At 37.6% G+C, this 18445-nt stretch overlaps 2 protein-coding genes across 11 annotated transcripts in view; both read left to right on the top strand.

Annotated features, from left to right (window-relative positions):
• Window positions 1–6365, top strand: part of OSBPL3 (oxysterol binding protein like 3) — an 85519-nt gene extending 79154 nt beyond the window's left edge. For all 10 annotated transcript variants that reach the window (XM_042817285.1, XM_042817284.1, XM_042817283.1 and 7 more), the window contains 6 exons: window positions 52–130; window positions 1364–1508; window positions 3066–3210; window positions 3808–3934; window positions 4490–4612; window positions 6154–6365. In XM_042817285.1, the coding sequence (XP_042673219.1) occupies window positions 52–130; window positions 1364–1508; window positions 3066–3210; window positions 3808–3934; window positions 4490–4612; window positions 6154–6250 (716 nt within the window). In that variant the 3' untranslated portion in view covers window positions 6251–6365. The remainder of the gene's footprint in view (window positions 1–51; window positions 131–1363; window positions 1509–3065; window positions 3211–3807; window positions 3935–4489; window positions 4613–6153) is intronic.
• Window positions 6366–6367: 2 nt separating this feature from the next.
• GSDME (gasdermin E) overlaps window positions 6368–18445 on the top strand; it is a 40009-nt gene continuing 27931 nt past the window's right edge. Inside the window, exon 1 of the mRNA XM_042817304.1 lies at window positions 6368–10579. The gene's annotated coding sequence lies outside the window, so the exon portion shown is untranslated. The remainder of the gene's footprint in view (window positions 10580–18445) is intronic.

Genomic DNA, 18445 nt, shown 5'->3' on the forward strand with positions numbered 1-18445 from the left:
GACTAAACCTGCCTTTTATTTTTTATTTCTTTTTCCCTCATCCTTTTTCAGATGTAAGATGGAAAAACAAATTCTGGGGAAAGTCCATGGAAATTGTTCCCATTGGTACAACACATGTAACTCTTCCAGCGTAAGTGCTGCGATCATGCGTTGCTGTTCACACACAGACAACATAGAGGCTCACCTGCACTGAAGCTCCATTTTTGCAGATGAGAACCTGTACTGTGCAGATGAGACCTTTGGACGAATTGGTGATTAAGATTTAGTTTAAAAATAAAGAGGGGAGGAAAAAAAAATAACAAAATGGAAGCTCTAAATCTTTCAAAGATCAAGCTGTACGTCTTTCAAATGTTATAAAACCAATGATGAGATAAAAGCCATCAATTTCATATGCTTTGGTGAAAAAGCAAAGTTTGTATTTTCATACTTAGGTTCAATTTCAAGCTTAGTGCATTTTTTAGTTACATGGAAAAGCTGTGTGGTAAAGGAAGCTGCAGGTGGGTTTTTTTTTGGTTTTTTTGGGGGTTTTTTTTGCTTGAATATGCATTTGAGGTTGGGAGGTTGTTGCTCTTTTGTGTCTACATTTGTACAGACCCTACCACTATGGGGTCTAGGTCTGTAGCTGAGGCTGACAGCTGTCCTCACTGCTTAAATAATTATCGTGACAAATAGCACCAGTAGCATACCTGGTATTTATTGTTCAAGGAAGTAAGCACTCACAACCACTATAGTTTAGGTTGATTTTTAAAAATAAAAATCTACAGTGCTCCTATGCTGGCTTGTCAAAGTGTCTGTTATAGATCAATAAATAGAATCACTCAAAAACTACCCTGTATCCAGCATAGTAACAGAAACATAGGTCTAAGGGTTAAGTATTGTTGTAATTAAATTTGTTTTCCAAAGAGTCTACAAATTTAATTATTCTGCCAAATTTAAGAAAGAAGAAAAACAACCCAATAAAGTATCCGAAAGGCAGTGTGTATAAAAGATATTGTGTTCTCTTGTTCGTAGTAGCTAGACTAAGCTGTGCATTCCAAGGTCTTTAGAATATGAGTGAAGGTTCAGAGGTAAAGTAACCTATGGATTAGCACCCATTATCCCCATTAGAGCTGATGAACTGGAAAATTTTCTGATTCACGTGTGTTTTTCATGTGTCGTTTGTATCCCTGTGGAAAAAAATACTTGAATTGTTGCCATAGGCTTTACTAATAATAAACAGGTATTCAAGAATATTAAGGCTTTATTTAAAAAATTTGTTTTTGATAATTTTTTTGTCTTTTGAGTTCTCTTTGAATTTTTTTCAGAAGTTTATAAGCTAGCTTAAATATGGCATAAGACTTCTCGTGTATCTATTTTGTTACAGTTTTAGAGACCATTTTGCATGGAACAAGGTGACATCTTGCATCCATAACATCTTAAGTGGGCAAAGATGGATTGAACACTATGGAGAGATCATCATCAAAAATCTTAATGACGACACTTGTTACTGCAAATTGACTTTCATAAAGGTGACTTTCAGTAACAGTAATTTTGGCAGTGTCCTATCCAGCAAAGGCAGCAGGGGGTGGATGCTGTCTGCTGAAACTCAGTTCAACTGCTTACAAACTGTGTTTTCAGACAGTTCTGAAATTACCTGTGATTCTTTGAGAATTGTGAACTATAAATGAACTGCAGCTTACTAGGTAGAGCCAGGCAAGAAAGAAAAGCACACCCTTCACAGGTGATTCTAGATGAGACGCAGGAAAAAAAAATTAAGAGAGAAGGAAAGGAAGAAATATGATCAAAAACTTAGTCTATGTTTGACAAGAGAAGTAGACACAAGGTGTCCACTGAAAGAGATTTACCATACATCTCTTACTAATCCATTGGTATGTGCTATGTTGCATTCATCCAGCAGCTATGGAAACAGTGCTTACACAGGGTGTAAGCTTACAGTGCTTACACTTGCAGTGCATTTTTCTAGCCCCTCTGCAGGTGCTTGGAGGAGCCTAAGTGAGGGATTGTATTGTTCAAAGCTTTTGCCTCAGTATAATAAAGATAAATAGATAAAGATAATAAAGATAAAATAAAGATAAAGGTAATAAAGATAAATAGATAAAGATAATATATCTTCTCTGGAGATGTTCAAGACCTGCCTGGATGCCTACCTGTGTGACCTGCTGTAGGAAACCTGCTTTGGCAGGGGGGTTGGACACGATGATCTCTGGAGGTCCCTTCCAACCCCTACAGTTCTGTGATTCTGTGATAAGGCATTGATATATAACTACCTCAAGAAATGCCCTCATCACTGAAATTGAAATTAACTTTTGGCAGTAGATAACTTCTTCAAGAAAAGAAAAATTAATTGAAAGCCTAAAATAATGCCAGAATTTCTAACCTGAGAAACAGTTTTGCTCAGCATTGTAAGAAACTTACCTAAACCTGAGTTTTCTGTATCTGTTTGCTGGAGCAAGGCTCTGCTTTTCGTAGCTTGTATCTGCGTGGCTGCATGGTCTATCTGTAAGTACTTCAGCATGCCTGTGCACCATGGTGCACTCAGCAGCAGAAAGAAAGTGAGCATCATCATTTTCCTGCTCTTACTTTTTTTTTTGTGAATACTGTATGCTTTACTAAGAAGCATTAGAGTAATCTTTTTAGGTATTTTATTCCAAGTACAGTAATGTATTTTCAGAGTCGTAGTAGATTTTGGAGGTGGAGAAACTGCTAGTTTATATATTCGATATTATAAACTGGCTAAAATGGAGGTCACTGTAACAGTTCCTTCTCTTCCTTTTCTGCAAATCTGGGGAGGATTTAGGTAACCAAATCAGGAATCAGTGTTATGTGTCACTGGACAAAGTTTAAGGTCAGCTGTGCTTCACCTAGTGCTGCCCCTAACAAAGGAAGAATAGATACAATTCTCAACAGCCCATTTTAGTAGGCTAATTTATAGTTGTAATAACCATAGTTCTTTATGTATGATATTGTAATGTGCACCTAAATGAATAGTTTTCAATTCAGAAAAAATACCATACAGCATGGCAATATCACTCTCACTTGATCTCTTGTGCGCTTTTTGATTCTAGGCAAAGTATTGGAATCCAAATGCACATGAGATCGAAGGCAGTGTCATGGATAAAACGGGGAATGTTGTGCATCGACTCTTTGGGAAGTGGCATGAAAGTTTGTACTGTGGGACAACTTCATCTCCAAATTGCATATGGAGAGCAAGTTAGTGACCAGAACGGCTAACATACAGAACTTAGAATATGCTTGAGAATATCTATTTTCTATTTTAATCTACCTAGTAGACCTCAACTTCTTATTGCAAAGAATATTAGAATTTTTTCAAGGATTTAAAATTTAGACCAGAAAAATAAATCACTCAAATTATATTGGGAACTTAATCCCATGGCTTCCCATATTTTCCTCATTCTCCCTCCTTTTCATATCTGGCTATGAAGAAAGTATTGAGGACTCTAAAAGCAAAGAAGAAACAACAAACAAAAAAAACCACTTTATTTTGTGTGAACTGTGGTGGTTTTCATGTATATTAAACTTTGGAAGATTGTACACATAGCTCAGTTCCATAATGAGAACCATATCTGAAGTTTCTCCAAAACCTTGTGGGGTTTTACCTACTGAAGTTTAAAAAATCACTATGATTGTAGAATGTGTTTCATCACTGTTATGCTTTGACTCAACTTATTCCCCCTAAATTGAGGCCATGATTCAGAGGTTTTGAAAAAGACTGAGGGGATTTGGTGTTGTCCTTCTAAAGACAGTAACATTTAATTGGAATTCTAAATGTTCTTTTTTCTGCTGTAGATCCAATGCCTAAAGACTATGAACAGTGGTATGGATTTACTCAGTTTGCATTGGAGTTAAATGAACTGGACCTGCAAACAAGGTCACTGCTCCCATCCACTGACACACGCTTTAGACCAGACCAAAGGTAAGAAGTTTTTCCTCTTAAGTATCTTCCTCAAAATCTGTCCATTCACTTTATCCCTAAGCTTAGGCTACTTTGTTTAGATACCTGCAGAATGTTCCCATTTCTACATTAATTCTGTATCTGAAACAGAATTTTAATCACTAATCAAGAGATGTCTAGTCATTATAGACCAGTGTTTTCTGGAACTGGTTTTGGATGCTCCAGTTTCTAGATGACTGTCTTTACAAAGATGTTACAGCTTTTCAGGGATTCTTTGTTGAGCATACTGTGTTTGAAGAACTGAAACCTCAGACTCTTGAAACTTCTTTCTGTGGAGGAATTCTACCATTGCTAATTTTTAGGGAAAAGAATCTAATACAAATATTACTTCGAGCTTGTTGTCAGTTACCTTTCCATAAGTGCTTTTTGGTAATGTAATTATTGTCTATAGATACAGTTTATCTTTTAAACACCAAGCTGTCTTCTGTAGATATTAGATTCTGGAGTTCTAGAGGACCTAACAAAAATAATGGACTGAAGCACTAATTATGTTTTTTATCACTGCTGGTGGTACAGGTTTCTAGAAGAAGGGAATATTGAAGCAGCTGAAATGCAAAAACAGAGAATTGAGCAGCTACAGAGAGAACGACGGAAGGTGCTGGAAGAAAACAATCTAGAGCATCAGCCTAGATTTTTCAGGTATTATATAACAATTTGTATATAACATCATTTATTGAAATGTTTACTATCGATCTGGTTCTGATCTGCCATAAAGAAGGCTCCAGGTTTTTCCAGGTTTCTTCCGTGTTCTTGATTTTTATACTGAAGCACTCCAGACTTAGTTAAGGAATACAGGACATGCTTTTTTATTACCATATCCCTGATTTTTTTGTTTTAAATTTTTGCTCCAAAGGGAAATGGTATTTGGTCTCAGTCTGGGTTTGCCTGAGGAGTGAATGTAGCATCTTTGATTCTTTCAAGCAAGGTGAAGTGTGGGTGGTTTTAGCTTAATTAGCTCTGCTGAACCTTGAATTCAGTGGGACTGCCTTGTGCAGCAGGGCTGGTTTTGAACATTTCCTCTATCTAATGGCAAGAGAATTGTGATTTAGAGGTCATTTTATTTCTTCCAGTTCTAAATCAATTAATAGGGGACTTCAGCTGTTGAAAGACAAGAATGAATGCTAGTGACAACACGGCCTTATGCCCTCCAGCTTCTCTGTTCAGGATGCAGTGAAAGAGTTAGACCCAAGATGAGTGCTGTATGGGCGAATGTGTCATAATTAACAGATCTGGGATACTAATTGTTTTTCTAGATAGACACAGTACTAATGAGGAGTAAGACTTGGAGAAACACAGAAATGTTTACAATAGATGCAAAAAGAAAATGGCTTAGACCTCTGCCTGTCAGAAGAGCTGGTGAGCTAATGAAATGGAGGCACGCTTTCCTTCCAGGAGGCTAAACAGACAGAAGAGAAGCAAGGTCTAGTACTATGTTACTGTATATTCACAATGAGGAATGTAAATAAGGATGAGGATTTGAAAGCTGAGATTTGTGCTATATGTTTAAATAACAGAATAAAAAATATTATTACTGTATAGCAAAAATATGAGCAAGTATTAGAGTAGATGTGAATTATGCATTTTGCTTTTCAGTAGTGATTTATTCCTTCAATAAATCACAAGTTCTGGTTTACTTAATAGATTAATTTGTTGTTTTTTTTTCAAAAATGCTGCACGCTACATTAAAAAGATTGGTGCATCCAGGGGTACAGCACAAAGAATGATGAGCCTTGCTTCTTGATTGAGAGCTGTGTCTCTCCTTGTGTAACAGCTGTGGTGAGCCACCTTCAGAGAGGAAAAAGGAAACTTTCAGATTCCATCTCAGTCAGGACAGAGTCAATGACAGTTCAGGTTTTAAAAAGCCATATTCTTACAGAAGCTTATACAAAGCTGCCTGATGGCATTCTAGACCATGAAGTAAACCTGGAGCGCAGTTTTCAGTGCTAAGGACTGACACAGGAGAGCAAAACAAGGACGTTTTGTATTTCCCCAAGACCCAAACATACCAATTAGCTTCACCAAGCTATATCGCCTTGTTTCAATGTTAAACTGAGCTTCATTGCATCTGGTTTATGGGCTGGATTAGGTATCTATGTAGTGCATGCTACATTGCATCACACACCAAACACATAGAAAAGATAAGCTTTATATTTAAAAAAGAACTGTTTAATCTTTGATAGGAAATCCAAAGATGACTCCTGGGTGAGCAATGGAACCTACATGGACCTTAGGAAAGAACCGGGTTTTTCCAAACTGGACAATCCTGTCCTCTGGTGAAAGAGGAGCCAAGTGAAGATATTCCATGCTGTACTCCTGGATCTGATTTTTAAAAAGTATATATATATATACTTTTGTATGTGTATATATATATACACACATATATTATATGTGTGTGCAGTGTGCAAGTGTGCATATCTTCAGAACTGTGCTTGATTTAGAATCTGATAATTCATTTGTTTTCTCTACTCTGTTTCAATGATTGTTTGAATGTACAAATACCCTAACTTCTTTTTGTAAAATATTTAATAAATAGCACTGAATGAACAAGTAGAGGGAAAAGAGGAGCTTTTACACTACTTTCCCAATGTGTAGTAATGTCAGTTAAGAGTTAACTTATGCCTTATCGAGTTGCATTGAAGACAGTAGCATCAGCGTCTCCTAGCTGTGCTGAGAAACGAGCGTTAAGCCTTATGACTCCAACTGTAAGTAGGCTTCCACAGTTCAGTAATTCAGCTGTCTATGGACTGGTCTAAATTGCTATCAGCTGGTGCTGAAACCTGAGTACAATCTTTTGCTGCTTGTGGAAAAGATTTAAATAAGCTTTTCTTTCTATTAGCTTTCTTACTAGCATTATTGGAAGGGGGAGTTCTGCAGTTACATCAGTGAATCAAGTCATAAATATAAGCTGTACCTGGCTAAAAGTAGTTCTAGAAAATCAGGAATCGCCAAAATTTTCCACTGAGAATCTTTAGATTTATAGTTGCCAACAGGGCACGAGGAGATCTTTTGTATATAATGTTTGAGCACTGTCTAAATGAAGCAGCTCTCTTTCTGCAGGAAGTAGTATGTATACAGAGCACGAAATCCTGTGCTTCCGTAGCTTCGTTTGTTTTTATTAACCTAAAAACTGCAACAGTAAAACTTTTTAAAAAGTAAGCAAACTAACTGATTGTTTTAAGCTGGAAATTTTTTCTTAGTATTTTGATATTTTCTACCTCTTAAGAAATAAATGACATATTTAAGATCTTATATTTAAAAAATGACCATCTGCCTTATGGAGAAATGTATGGAATCGTTGATCTTCCTCTGTTTGTTTGTTATATTCAGATAAACGTTCAAGTGTCTTGCACTAAATCAGTTGCATCTCTTTCCTGTAATTTTATACATTCGGATAGATTTGCGAAAGCACTAAGTCTCTGATTAAAATATAACAGGAAAAAAATGTAGCAGAAGTCTTGCTTTGAGTCAAGATTATAGTAATGGGCAGTATCTTTTTTTCCATGAAATCACAATGCTTTGTTCATTAACAGGATAATTTGCATTCCAACCTATCTGCAGTTCAAGCCTGACTCATGATTCTTCAAATCTGTTCTGTGTATCTGTGACTCTCTGTCATCAACACGGATTTCAGGTGCAGATCAATGTCCACCACCACTCTTTTTTCTTACATACCATTTCAAAAAAATAAACCCTGTCTGTGATAAACATTGTTAACGTGAACTATGACTGGAACATCTGGACAGTGCATGGGTAAGAGTGATTGTTAGAAGGACAAGTAGCTTAGAAAAGCTTACAGCTTACTGTGTGCTGCTTTGTTGTAAAGAAAACCCATCAAAATTGATCAATATAATACTTGTAACATGAAGTAAATACTATGAAAACTTCCATTTTAAACCAAATCTGTGGTATCAATTTAGATGTATATTTAAGTTTTGCTTTCTGCTACCTTGAAGCTTCACTGTGTCCCAGGCAGATGAATGTTTTCTCACTGTTACTCACTTTGCTCAGGAACTCTGGGCTCAGTATCATTTCTGTAATTTATCACCAAAAATGTTAGTATATTTTCTTATACTTAATGTGTCTTTTAAAAACTCAGCTAGCACTCCAGCAGCTTGCAACAAGGCATGTTTCAAGTCAGCATGAAAACAGAATCTGGGCTTTTATTCAGAAGGGAATCTTAACCTTTGGGAGCTGTTTGGCTTTTCAAGGAAAATGAAGATCTCTTCATGACTTGAATCTTTCTTGTTTTATTCTTGTATTACCAAACTTGACACAGAAGTGAGTGGATATTTGTAATTATCCTTGTTGTTTGCAATTACCATCTATAACTAATAATTACATGCATTTAACAACAAAGGATGGTAAGAGAAAGGAGTGTAAAAATGCTTTTGAGAAAAGGAGTAACATTTGTGATGGATGCATTGAACTTCTCATTGTCATATTTGGCAGCTGTTGTGATTATTGTCTGATCTGATTGCTGGTTTGCATTTTCTGTGAATGGAGTGGATTTCCCCATACTTTGTCATATGAACTAATAGTTAATAGCATTCAAATAAAGGGGCTAGGGACAAAGTTAACAAACTGTAATGCATTAAAGTCTGTGGGTGTTCAACAAAACTCATCTCATTTTGATGCTTGAGTCACAATTTTTGAGAAATCCAACTGGCATTGTTTTCCTGTATCTTACAGTCTGAAATGTTTAAAAGACACTTAGTTAAAGACAAGGAGCAGTGAACTGGGAAGTGCCTTACAGAAAATTTTAGCAAAATTCCCTTATCAAGAAGGCAAACATCAGAATTTCACTATTTTCTTCAGTAAAATAATGCCCAAGATTATGCTAGGCTTTTATCTGGTGTAACCAATGGTGAATGATCCTCTGGCCAATATTTCCAGCTGCAGTATAGTTGTCCCTGCCTATGTTTGTATGAAAGAGTTGGGTTTAATTGCTGAGCTTCTGTCAGCTATATATTAAGAATTGGAAAGAAATTGTCTTGATGTTATTTCTGTGTATTTCTGTTTAAAAATATATTAATCATTCACAAACTTTAATATACTCTATAGTTATTCTTGGTGAAATATGAAATTTGGTTTTCCCCAGATAACTTCCATTTTCTTTCAGCAATGCACTAGGAGATCTGTTGTGTTTAGTAACTGACATTTCTACCCTGAGTGGTAGAAATAAAGTATTAGATGACTGACTGCTTTCTTTCCTGCACAGCAGTGATTCCCAAACTGTACCGCTCAGTGCATCAATCTTAAGATTTCCTGAGGACCATTGCCTCCTGTTTTAACACTTACTTGATGACTTTGTAAGCATTACTTAAGATACTGTGGGGGGACAGTTTGAGCACTACTCATCTAGCTCTTTCCTTCTCTGTGCACCCCTTCACAGAGCAAAAAGCTTACTACAAATTTACATCTACGTAATGGAACAGCTCATGCCTTCAAGTGTTACGACACTGACTCAGTTTTCAAATTGCACAGCAAAGAGAGAAAAGATCATGGGGAAATAGTGTTTAGAGAGACAGAAACCCACAGCTGTACTTCCAGATTTACAGGCTTGAACATTTTGTGCAAAGTTTGGTATTAAAAAACAACAGTTTAACTTGTTTAGGACACTACTCTTGGTAGTACAAAGTGCTGTATAGTCTGAGTGGATGTAGTGTGTGCCATTCATCATTGCATTCTTTTTTAATCTTTCCTCTCTGATATATGCTTTGGGTTAATTTGCCTGTATTAATTTATTTTTTGGGTGCTTTTGAAGTACAGATCCAGTCAAGTACTTAGGTTCTTCATACAGAGCTTGGATAATCTACATTTATGCATGACTTGTACTCCTTTGAAGGATCTGAAGCTGGCTCTTGGGGGAGATGGTGGTTGCAGACACCATCTATTATTATTTGGCAGCTTACTGGTTAGTGTCCCTGCAAGAGTTCCAGGCTGTTGAGATGAGGTCATTGGACAGAAAGGAACACAAAGGAATATACAACCAGAGGCAGCTATGGGGCTAGGGCTGTTCTTAAATTAAAAAATGAAATACCTGCCCTTCAATTTCCCTCAGCTGTTTAGACTGCTTTTAGGTCCCTCACATCTAAAGGTCCTTATTCAGTGTCCTATTTTCTCTTTATTAAAAAGAAAATCCTGGAAAGTAGTAGAACGTCCCATTCTGACAAGCTTTTAAATGACAAAACAGTTACTTTTTTCCTATAAACATCGTGGCCTATTTCTGTACTTTTCCCTTGGCTGCAAACAGGACTTTCGCAGGCTGGCACTCTGGTGTCAGACCACAGCCTGGTAACGGTGCAGCTACATCTGCTCAGTGTACTCCGAGTTAATGTGCTTGCATCTTCTTTTGTGTAAATCTGTTCTATTACGTCTCTGGATGATCAACTTTTCAGAGCTGAAAATTTTGTTTTGTTCAGTTTTTGTATGTAACTCCTAGGAAGCGGGGGCATGCTGAAGAGGAATACAAAACCTGGACTGCCACACCTACGTAAGAGTGAAGGGTGAAATCCATCTTCACATAACTGAGTACAGCCTGTATGAGCTGGAGTGGGAGGTGCTATTCAAAGGAGTGATGCTCAAATGGAAGGCTCTTTAGATTAGGTATGTTTTCATTCATGGATTCTGCATACTATAAATAAACTCATCTTTTCTATCTTCTAGCTGCTGGTGGGTGCAACTCAGTCCATCAGCTGGAGTTGTTAAGGATTTGCAAATCTTATCTGGCTTATCTATTAAAACTTAGTAAATGCTGTAATTTACCACATAACACATTATTGTGCTGCTCGGTTCTTTGATGCTGTTCTTGCTGTAGTTTTTGAAAGCAATAAGAGAAATTTCCCACATAAGTAGTTGCTGTATGTTAAAAAAATATTTTAAGTGATTCTTTTTCTTATATATACAAGTCGTCAATTAGATGTTACTGCTGTATAAAACAAAACTGTATTACAACTTACGGGAAAGTTTTGGAGATCGATCCACAAGAAATTCTGAGCTCTTTCACCTTCACATGTCTGGGGTGATGGTGAAAATATTTGGTATTCTTGAGAACTGTATTTATGTTGAGTGTTTTACTTGTTCCAGTACTGGAAAAACATGCCACATGTATGAGGTATTACATATGCAGTGCTGCTAAATACTGACTTTGTTGTGTGTTTTGATAGAGCGTTAATGATTTTGGGATGAAGAAAGTTATCTTCTGTGTTAGGATGACCACCAGCTTTCAGATTTTTGAGAAAATTTTCTGTAGTCATCATAGTTCCTGTTTTCTGCTTCTCTTAACGCAAAAATTTGTAATAACGTTGGAGCACCTTGATGCACAATTTCATTTACATTTTTGTCTCTGTAACCAATTTAGTTGGATGTTAATAAATCATACTTGAAAAAGGCCACAGAGCACCCTCACTTTTTGCCAGGAGTTGTAAGCATCTTTCTTCAAAGGCTGTTAGTGACAGCTGAACCCAGGCTAGCTGCTGTATTTTTTTTTTTACTGTTTTTTAGCTGTGGTTTTTATACCTTCTACAATGGCAAGTACAAAAGCAATTGCATCTGCTGGAAGTCTTATTTATTGCTCTTACAATCTGTCTAGTAGTTATCTTCAGTAGTTTTCCAGTTGTTTGCCAGTTACCTGCATGCATGGTACAGTTGCATGGCTGTTATACCAGACAGTGGAGCAGGAAAAATTCAATTACAGCACTAAGTTGTAAGCAGTTTTGAGTAGACAGATGTGCAACACAAATGTTGTGTATTAGCATGAAAGTGCAGACCACAAACTGCACATTCTCCAGAAAACAACTTTTAATACAAGGAAACATATTGTTTACTGTTTAAAATAAGTGGCTGGAAGGAAACTATCAATGTGATGTTTTCTCCCCAGAGAATAGTGGTTTCGTACAATTCTGCTAGTCACCGACATCTGACAGGCCCACCGTGTGTGTGTAAGATGCAATACAGATGGATTAGGGTCTTGAAGAAGGTGGAAATAAAGTAAGCGTGGTACTTGACAAAGCTCTTATTCCAGACTGCAGTTCTGTAGTGCTTTCCAGTTTCAACGTGTAAAAAGTTTGGTAGGAGGAAACATGGATGTTTCAGGAAGAGCTGGGAAAATTGGATCAATGAGTCTGTTACCTCACAAAACATCCTCAGCTGTGTTATGAAGCAGAAAAAGGAGAAAGGCCACAAGAAATGCAGCTTTCATAGAGTGCAACAATCACCTTCTGTTTTGTGAAATCCATCCATTCTGATTGTGTTTCAACTTTCTGGTTAGGACTTAGTCGTGTTATCAGTGGAGTCACTTTATTGCCAATTAATTTCAGAGAGATCTAATCTGCTTTAATTGTACCTGAAACAGCTGGCATTTAGAGCAAATCAATGGGGGAAAAAAAGCCAAAAAACAACAACTTTACAGAATTAGTGATGGTTTTTTTTTCCCATAATTATAAAAAGGAGAGGAAGATGGCAAGGGAATCCCTATTACTTATGCTCTGGATCATGAAGACCTCAGGCAATACAAATTTCTCTTAGAGAAATGGATGTGGGTGAATTCCTCATGGTTGCCAAGTTCCCTATTTCTGATCAGTGCTTCCCAGAGTGTGTTTTTTTACCCCATAGAAGTGTAAGGTGAACGTGGCTTATGCAGGCCCTGCATCCAATTGGTGTCTCGCCTCAGCTGCCTGTTCATTTACAGTAATCTCTACTTAAAGTCAGTGCTTACTGCAAAATGATTTAAAGCACCATAGCGTGAGGAAAAACAATGACAGCTGAGCAAAGTTTGCTCTGCACAGTAACTGTCACATATTGGCTGCTTCTTTCTTTCTTTTTTTACAATGCCTCCATTACATTTCTTGGATACATTGCTTTCCATGCTCAATTTGTTGATATTTAACTTGGCCCCTTTTCCCTACCTCTAGTGCAAGATACATAGAAACTCATAGGGTCAGTCCAGGTTTTTAAGGATATTAAAAGCTAGCCAGATACCAACTTCTACTGTGTAGTTATGAATTTCTATCTTTGCTTAGTCTGCTCCAAAGGAAATAACTGCTATATGTAAACCTTCATCTGAAACAAATCAAAGTTCCTCTACTGAGTGGGATATAGCGGAGACTTAATTTAACTGAGAACTTGAGTCTTTGGATTAATTGATGTATATTTTTTTAAGCTCTTGGAACAACAATAAATTCCTGGAAGCTAAGACGTCGCATACAAATACATCAGCTGCAGTTACTGCTTGTAATGTCATTGACTTGGGGAATTACTTGGCTTTCTCTACTAGGGTACTATCTCTCTTTAAGGATTTTGTTTGAGCAGATAGTTCAGTTTCTGTTTAACAAGATCAGATGTCAGAATTGGAAAATATGTGGGTTTTTTGTTTTGTTTTGCATATTTAACATCGCTTTTCTTTATGAAGAATTTATTTAATGAACTATAGTTCCTAAATGACAAGCTTCTCGCTAATGATAAAGGCTGCAGTAAAACCACTTTGAGTTATTGCAGTACAAGCCTTGAAAAATCTTTTCCTTCTGAGATTTTGTGAGAGTATGTCTGAAATGCACTGATTGCTGCCTAGAGCAAGGGAGATTATGTAGATTTATCAATGGATAAGAACAAGTCCAATAACTGAAAGATTTACTGTTTTGTTTACTGTTCGTTGTCACCTCTGTCACTGTCAAACTGAAGATGGAGTGAAATCAAGAGATCATCCTACTTATATTAGTTGTTTGCTGCTTGCATTTTGGTCACTGAATCCAATCTTGTGAAAACAGTTACATAATAGCTGAATAGGTATTTGGGATGAAAAAATCAGTTTTCTTATAAAGTTCAAAAATAGTGCACCACATTCTTAAGTCCTTTTGTGGGAAAACTTAGGCTGAGAAGTTTGCCTAAAAGAGAGCCCTGCAATAGGTCAGTGAGGGCAAACTTGATGTCTTCTGTCTGAGTTCTCTAGGTACTAAGAGATTGCAAGCCTAGCTTATCCTTAACTCATGGATATTATATTCTTACCTTCTGTGGATATCAGAAATTGGAAAAGATGTGCTACATTGCATGAAAGGCCATGGTAGGAGCTCCATTGTATTTTATCTAGTCACAAAGTTTCAGAAAACTGCTCATATGAATGCTTTGTTCTCTGACACTGGCTCCAATACAGACACCAACAGGAACGACTGTTTGAAACGATGGGAGAAGGGATGAGGGGAAAGAGTATATATTGCTGAAATTAGATTCTCGGTACTGAGGTGTGCAGTCACGAGGTCCTTCCTGAAAGAATGCAGTTCATGTGTTCACAGTACTGGTTGCTCATTGCTTCCTTTTGCACTACCATTTCCTTTCAGGCTGGTCTTCCTTCTCTCTTTCAAGTTGCATTGCTCACACTGTAGTATATTTGTACTGGTGAAGCTGGACTGCAGCCACATAAAAACCAAGTAAAACCACAAAAGGCTCAAGCTGACTACAACCAATTCTGTAGAAGGGAAGCACATCCTTGTCTCCCAGTTGCTAAGAAAGTGGATCTGGAAATAAGAAAGTCATCCACCCAAGGTCACTTGCATCGGCCCTTTCAGAAGCTGCTCACCCAAATCAGTGTGTCATTCAGACAAACAAGGGCAGTATAATGAGCAAGGACACCAGTTTTTCCTGTGACAGAGCACAGAAAATTGTATTTTTAATAGCGTGAGAACAGACCAACACTATTTCATAGCTGATTTTTTTTTTTTTTTTTTTTTGCAGTGCAATCAATACCTGGTCTACAATGTAATTGTTATATAACAAATAGCATAAATATCCACACTTAGCAGCCCACGCATTTTTGAGCTGCTTGCCAGCTCTTGCTCCTGGTTTTGACATGAAGTGTGCTTTTCTCACCCTGCTTCATATTAGACTGGGGAAATTAAGCATGTTCCTATCACAGTCTCTGAATGATCACAGCTGTATAAAGTGGGGTCTGTTTCTACCTTTAGTCCCTCCTTGCCATGTGCCTTCCTGCAGCAGATGATGAAGATGGCCACCGGCAGCTCCTGCTGCAGTGACCCTGAAAAACCCCAGGAGCCCCATCTCACCCACTGTGGCAACACAGCCTCACAGCTCCTCAAAACCCTCTGGCTTTTTTGCCATTTGCAGTCATTTCCTCAGCACATCCACTTCTTATATGAGCCATGGCCTGCTTCAAAGCTCTCAAAACCAATTTCTCCATTTTCAGCTCTGTAGGTACAAAAAACGCATTTACTTTATTCTTCTGGAGAGATTCTTTTCAATTCACCCTGCAAAAAAAAATGCTAGTCATAATTCAGTTCTGAAAGAGCAACTGAGCTGGCAGTTAACAAACAATAAGAATGAAGGTTAAGGAATTGCATAATAATTGGGAAATACAACAAAGGAGCCACAAAAACTAAAAGAGAGACACAAAATTTGCTTTAAATCATAATAAAGCTATAGCTACAAATGTTGCAATAGATGAAAACATCCATCTGGTGTTATTCAATGAAATATTAATGTTAGCTGCTGAACATTTTGCAAGGTTTGACTGCGACTGTGCTCCAGTAGTGTTCATGGTAATACAAACACCATCCAGCCTGCTGCCTTGTGAGAAATTGCCAACTTCTGTGGGTTCTGTGGAAAATTCCGCCTGAATAATTTGCTCTCACAGTTGGATCTGAGAGTGCTTGTGCTCTGAAAGATCAATGTGCAAAGGTAAAAAGCTTCATCTTTTTGAAGCTCGACAAAATCTATCCTCTATGCGCAACATTTTTAGAAGAAATCCTAGTATTTCTTACTTTAATGCAGTCATTCGACAGTATAGCTTGTGTTCCAGCTGCTCAAAGAGCAGATTGAAAAAAAATGGAAAGAAACTCAGAAATATTTTTAAGATTTATAAAATTAATTAATGATAAAATCATTTCAGATTTGATTTTTTCATGTCTTTCTTAGGATTAATGTAAAACAATGTGCTTTTAAAAGTACTGTGTGTATGTAGGACCTGCATAAATGTTTAGGGCTCTTGCAAAAATTTGATAGCCGTTCCATTTGGTTAGTTTATGATCAAGTTCTGCTGCTGAGCAGTCTGAACAATGCAACGGCCAGATGGTCTTTGATAAAACCTTAATGAGGCCAGATGGTTCATAATAAACTATTGTGGAAAAAGAATTTTGAGGCACGCAAGAAACATCACCTATCCCTATATCTTCATTTACCATTATTGTAAAAGAAGCAAAGTTCTGTGGCTGTCATCTAATCTACATTTTAAAGGTAGAACCACTTTGTGCATCTTCATGCAAACTGCCTTCCCTATTATTGTTACAGATGTCACTAGATGATTTTTCAGGTAACCACAATGATTGTTCTGCCATTTTTCTTTAAATTATGGGAAAATCATCAAATAATCACAAATTCTTCATAGGAAGATGTTTAAAGTTACAGCTGCTTTAAAACACAGTCATGGCAGAGACGAGAAAGCTTTTACAGCAAGAAAGGTGAGCCCTATTGCCAGAGGATATTCTCTACAGGAGGGTAAACAGTGTCGTGTCTCCCATCTCCCATGCACATCAACACTGACACCATGACCTGAGTTCCAGCACAGGCGATACACTGAGTTACACTGAACATGTCTGTCTGTCACATTTCTGCAGCTGTCAGCATGGTACTCCTCAGTTTCCTTTCATGGGACTAAAAGATCCACTACTGGACACTTTTTTTCTTCACTCTGATACACAAAAGCAATGGAGATAACCTGACAATAGAACAGATCACCTCTAAACAGTGGCCAAACTAATCTCATGGGGAAAATCTCCAATGCTTAAAGTTAGTGCCTTCTTGTTTCCTTCTTCAAGAGCTTCATGGGCAGCAGCTCGTAGAAACACATGGAGAAATGCAGCAAAATGGCTTTGTGGCTACTCCAGATTGACACAGTCCCTTCCGACTGACTGTGCAAACTGACCTCCACTAAGCAGGATCCTGTAACTTGCTGTTTGTGAAGCCTGTCCCTGGCTGCTGGTGCTCTGCCAAGGGGCTGGTGACAGCTGTGCCAGCAGGAGAGTGAGAAAGCTGTTGTTTGCAGCAGGAAATGTTTCTCGGGACCGACTGGCACCAATGAAAACTGTATAACATCCCAACAAAAAATGAGATGGATCTTAACGTACAATATAAAAGAGGCTGGTTGGTTGATTTCAAAGAAACAAAAAATCTGTTCAGATCTTGTATTCTTGTGACAGGAAACGGGGGGAAGACTTTCACCCTTTCAGTGGTGATTTGGCTTACGCTGCTGGACACCTTCAAAAGAATTTGCTTCACCAGCTGTCCTTTTTTTTTTTCCCTAAATGGAAGCCCAAAATAGTTTCACACTTACTTCTCTGCATTTCCTCCACAGAACTGAAGCCAGCAGACCCTTCTGCAGCCAGCATGAGGGTTTAAATAAAGCCTAGCATACAGCAACAGAGAGCTCTGAACCACTTCTGATATTCTGATGTACAGGCTTGACTTAAGTGAGCACTCTCTAGCTGGGCTGCCTGCAGCCTGAAACAACACTGTGACTGCTATGAGGCATTATATACCATTAGTACAGTTGTTGATGCTGCCCTCATGAAAACATTTTAAAAAATTTTGAAGATATAAGACAAAAAATAACCATTAGGAAATTCCCCTTTGTGGACAATTTTGGTCTTACACTCTATCCTAATATTAATGACTGGAAAATATATGACAGATTATGCTATCATAGAAAAAAAAAATCTAATATATAATATTCATCGGATACAAAGACCTCTTCTGTAATGGGTAGAAATAATCATTCTGCAATGCTGACATCTGGTGGTGCTCAATGATTTCTTTTCTTAATATAATGACTGAGGAATTTCACAGAAGTATAGTAAGAGCACACAACTACTGTTTGCTTTTTTTGTTTGTTAGTTTGTTTCCTTTCAAACTAAGCTGCATTTTGGGGAGATAATCCCCTTTTATCTTGCCCCAGCTAGTTATCAGTTTTTCTAGAGTGGTAAAGAGTAAACCATCCATTAACCTTCCAAGGAATTTTTTCACAAATGCATTCCACTTATAGTCTCTCTCTCTCTCTTATTATCAGGAGGTCATGCTGGCTTCCCCTAGAGGTGAGGTCGTAAAAAACTATTCAGAATTATTATTTTCATCTTCCCATTTCCCTCTGGCCTCCATCCTAGATTTTGTTTCCTCCTGGCTAGCAAATCCCATGAGTCTCCCATAATTAACTAAGTCTTGCACTACTTCTCCCCATCTTGTATCAAGGGGAGCTCCCCTCTGTCTTGGTCAGAGAGTGCACAACAATCCCCTAATTAAATCACGTAACCTTTCTGGGTCTGCAACATATTGCATTAGTAGATTGCTGTGCATTAACCAAAGGCAGGCAATTTTCTGCACAGTTTCCAAAATATGGAATGTGCCTGATCAATCTGGTGGCATTCTGTGTAGGAGCAACAGCATGAAAAGATGTTGCTAAGATAGGTTATGGCA

Source organism: Centrocercus urophasianus, unplaced genomic scaffold (genome assembly GCF_019232065.1).
Source record: "Centrocercus urophasianus isolate 14NV4802_14NV808 unplaced genomic scaffold, USGS_Curo_1.0 seq_16, whole genome shotgun sequence".
Classification (NCBI taxonomy): domain Eukaryota; kingdom Metazoa; phylum Chordata; class Aves; order Galliformes; family Phasianidae; genus Centrocercus; species Centrocercus urophasianus.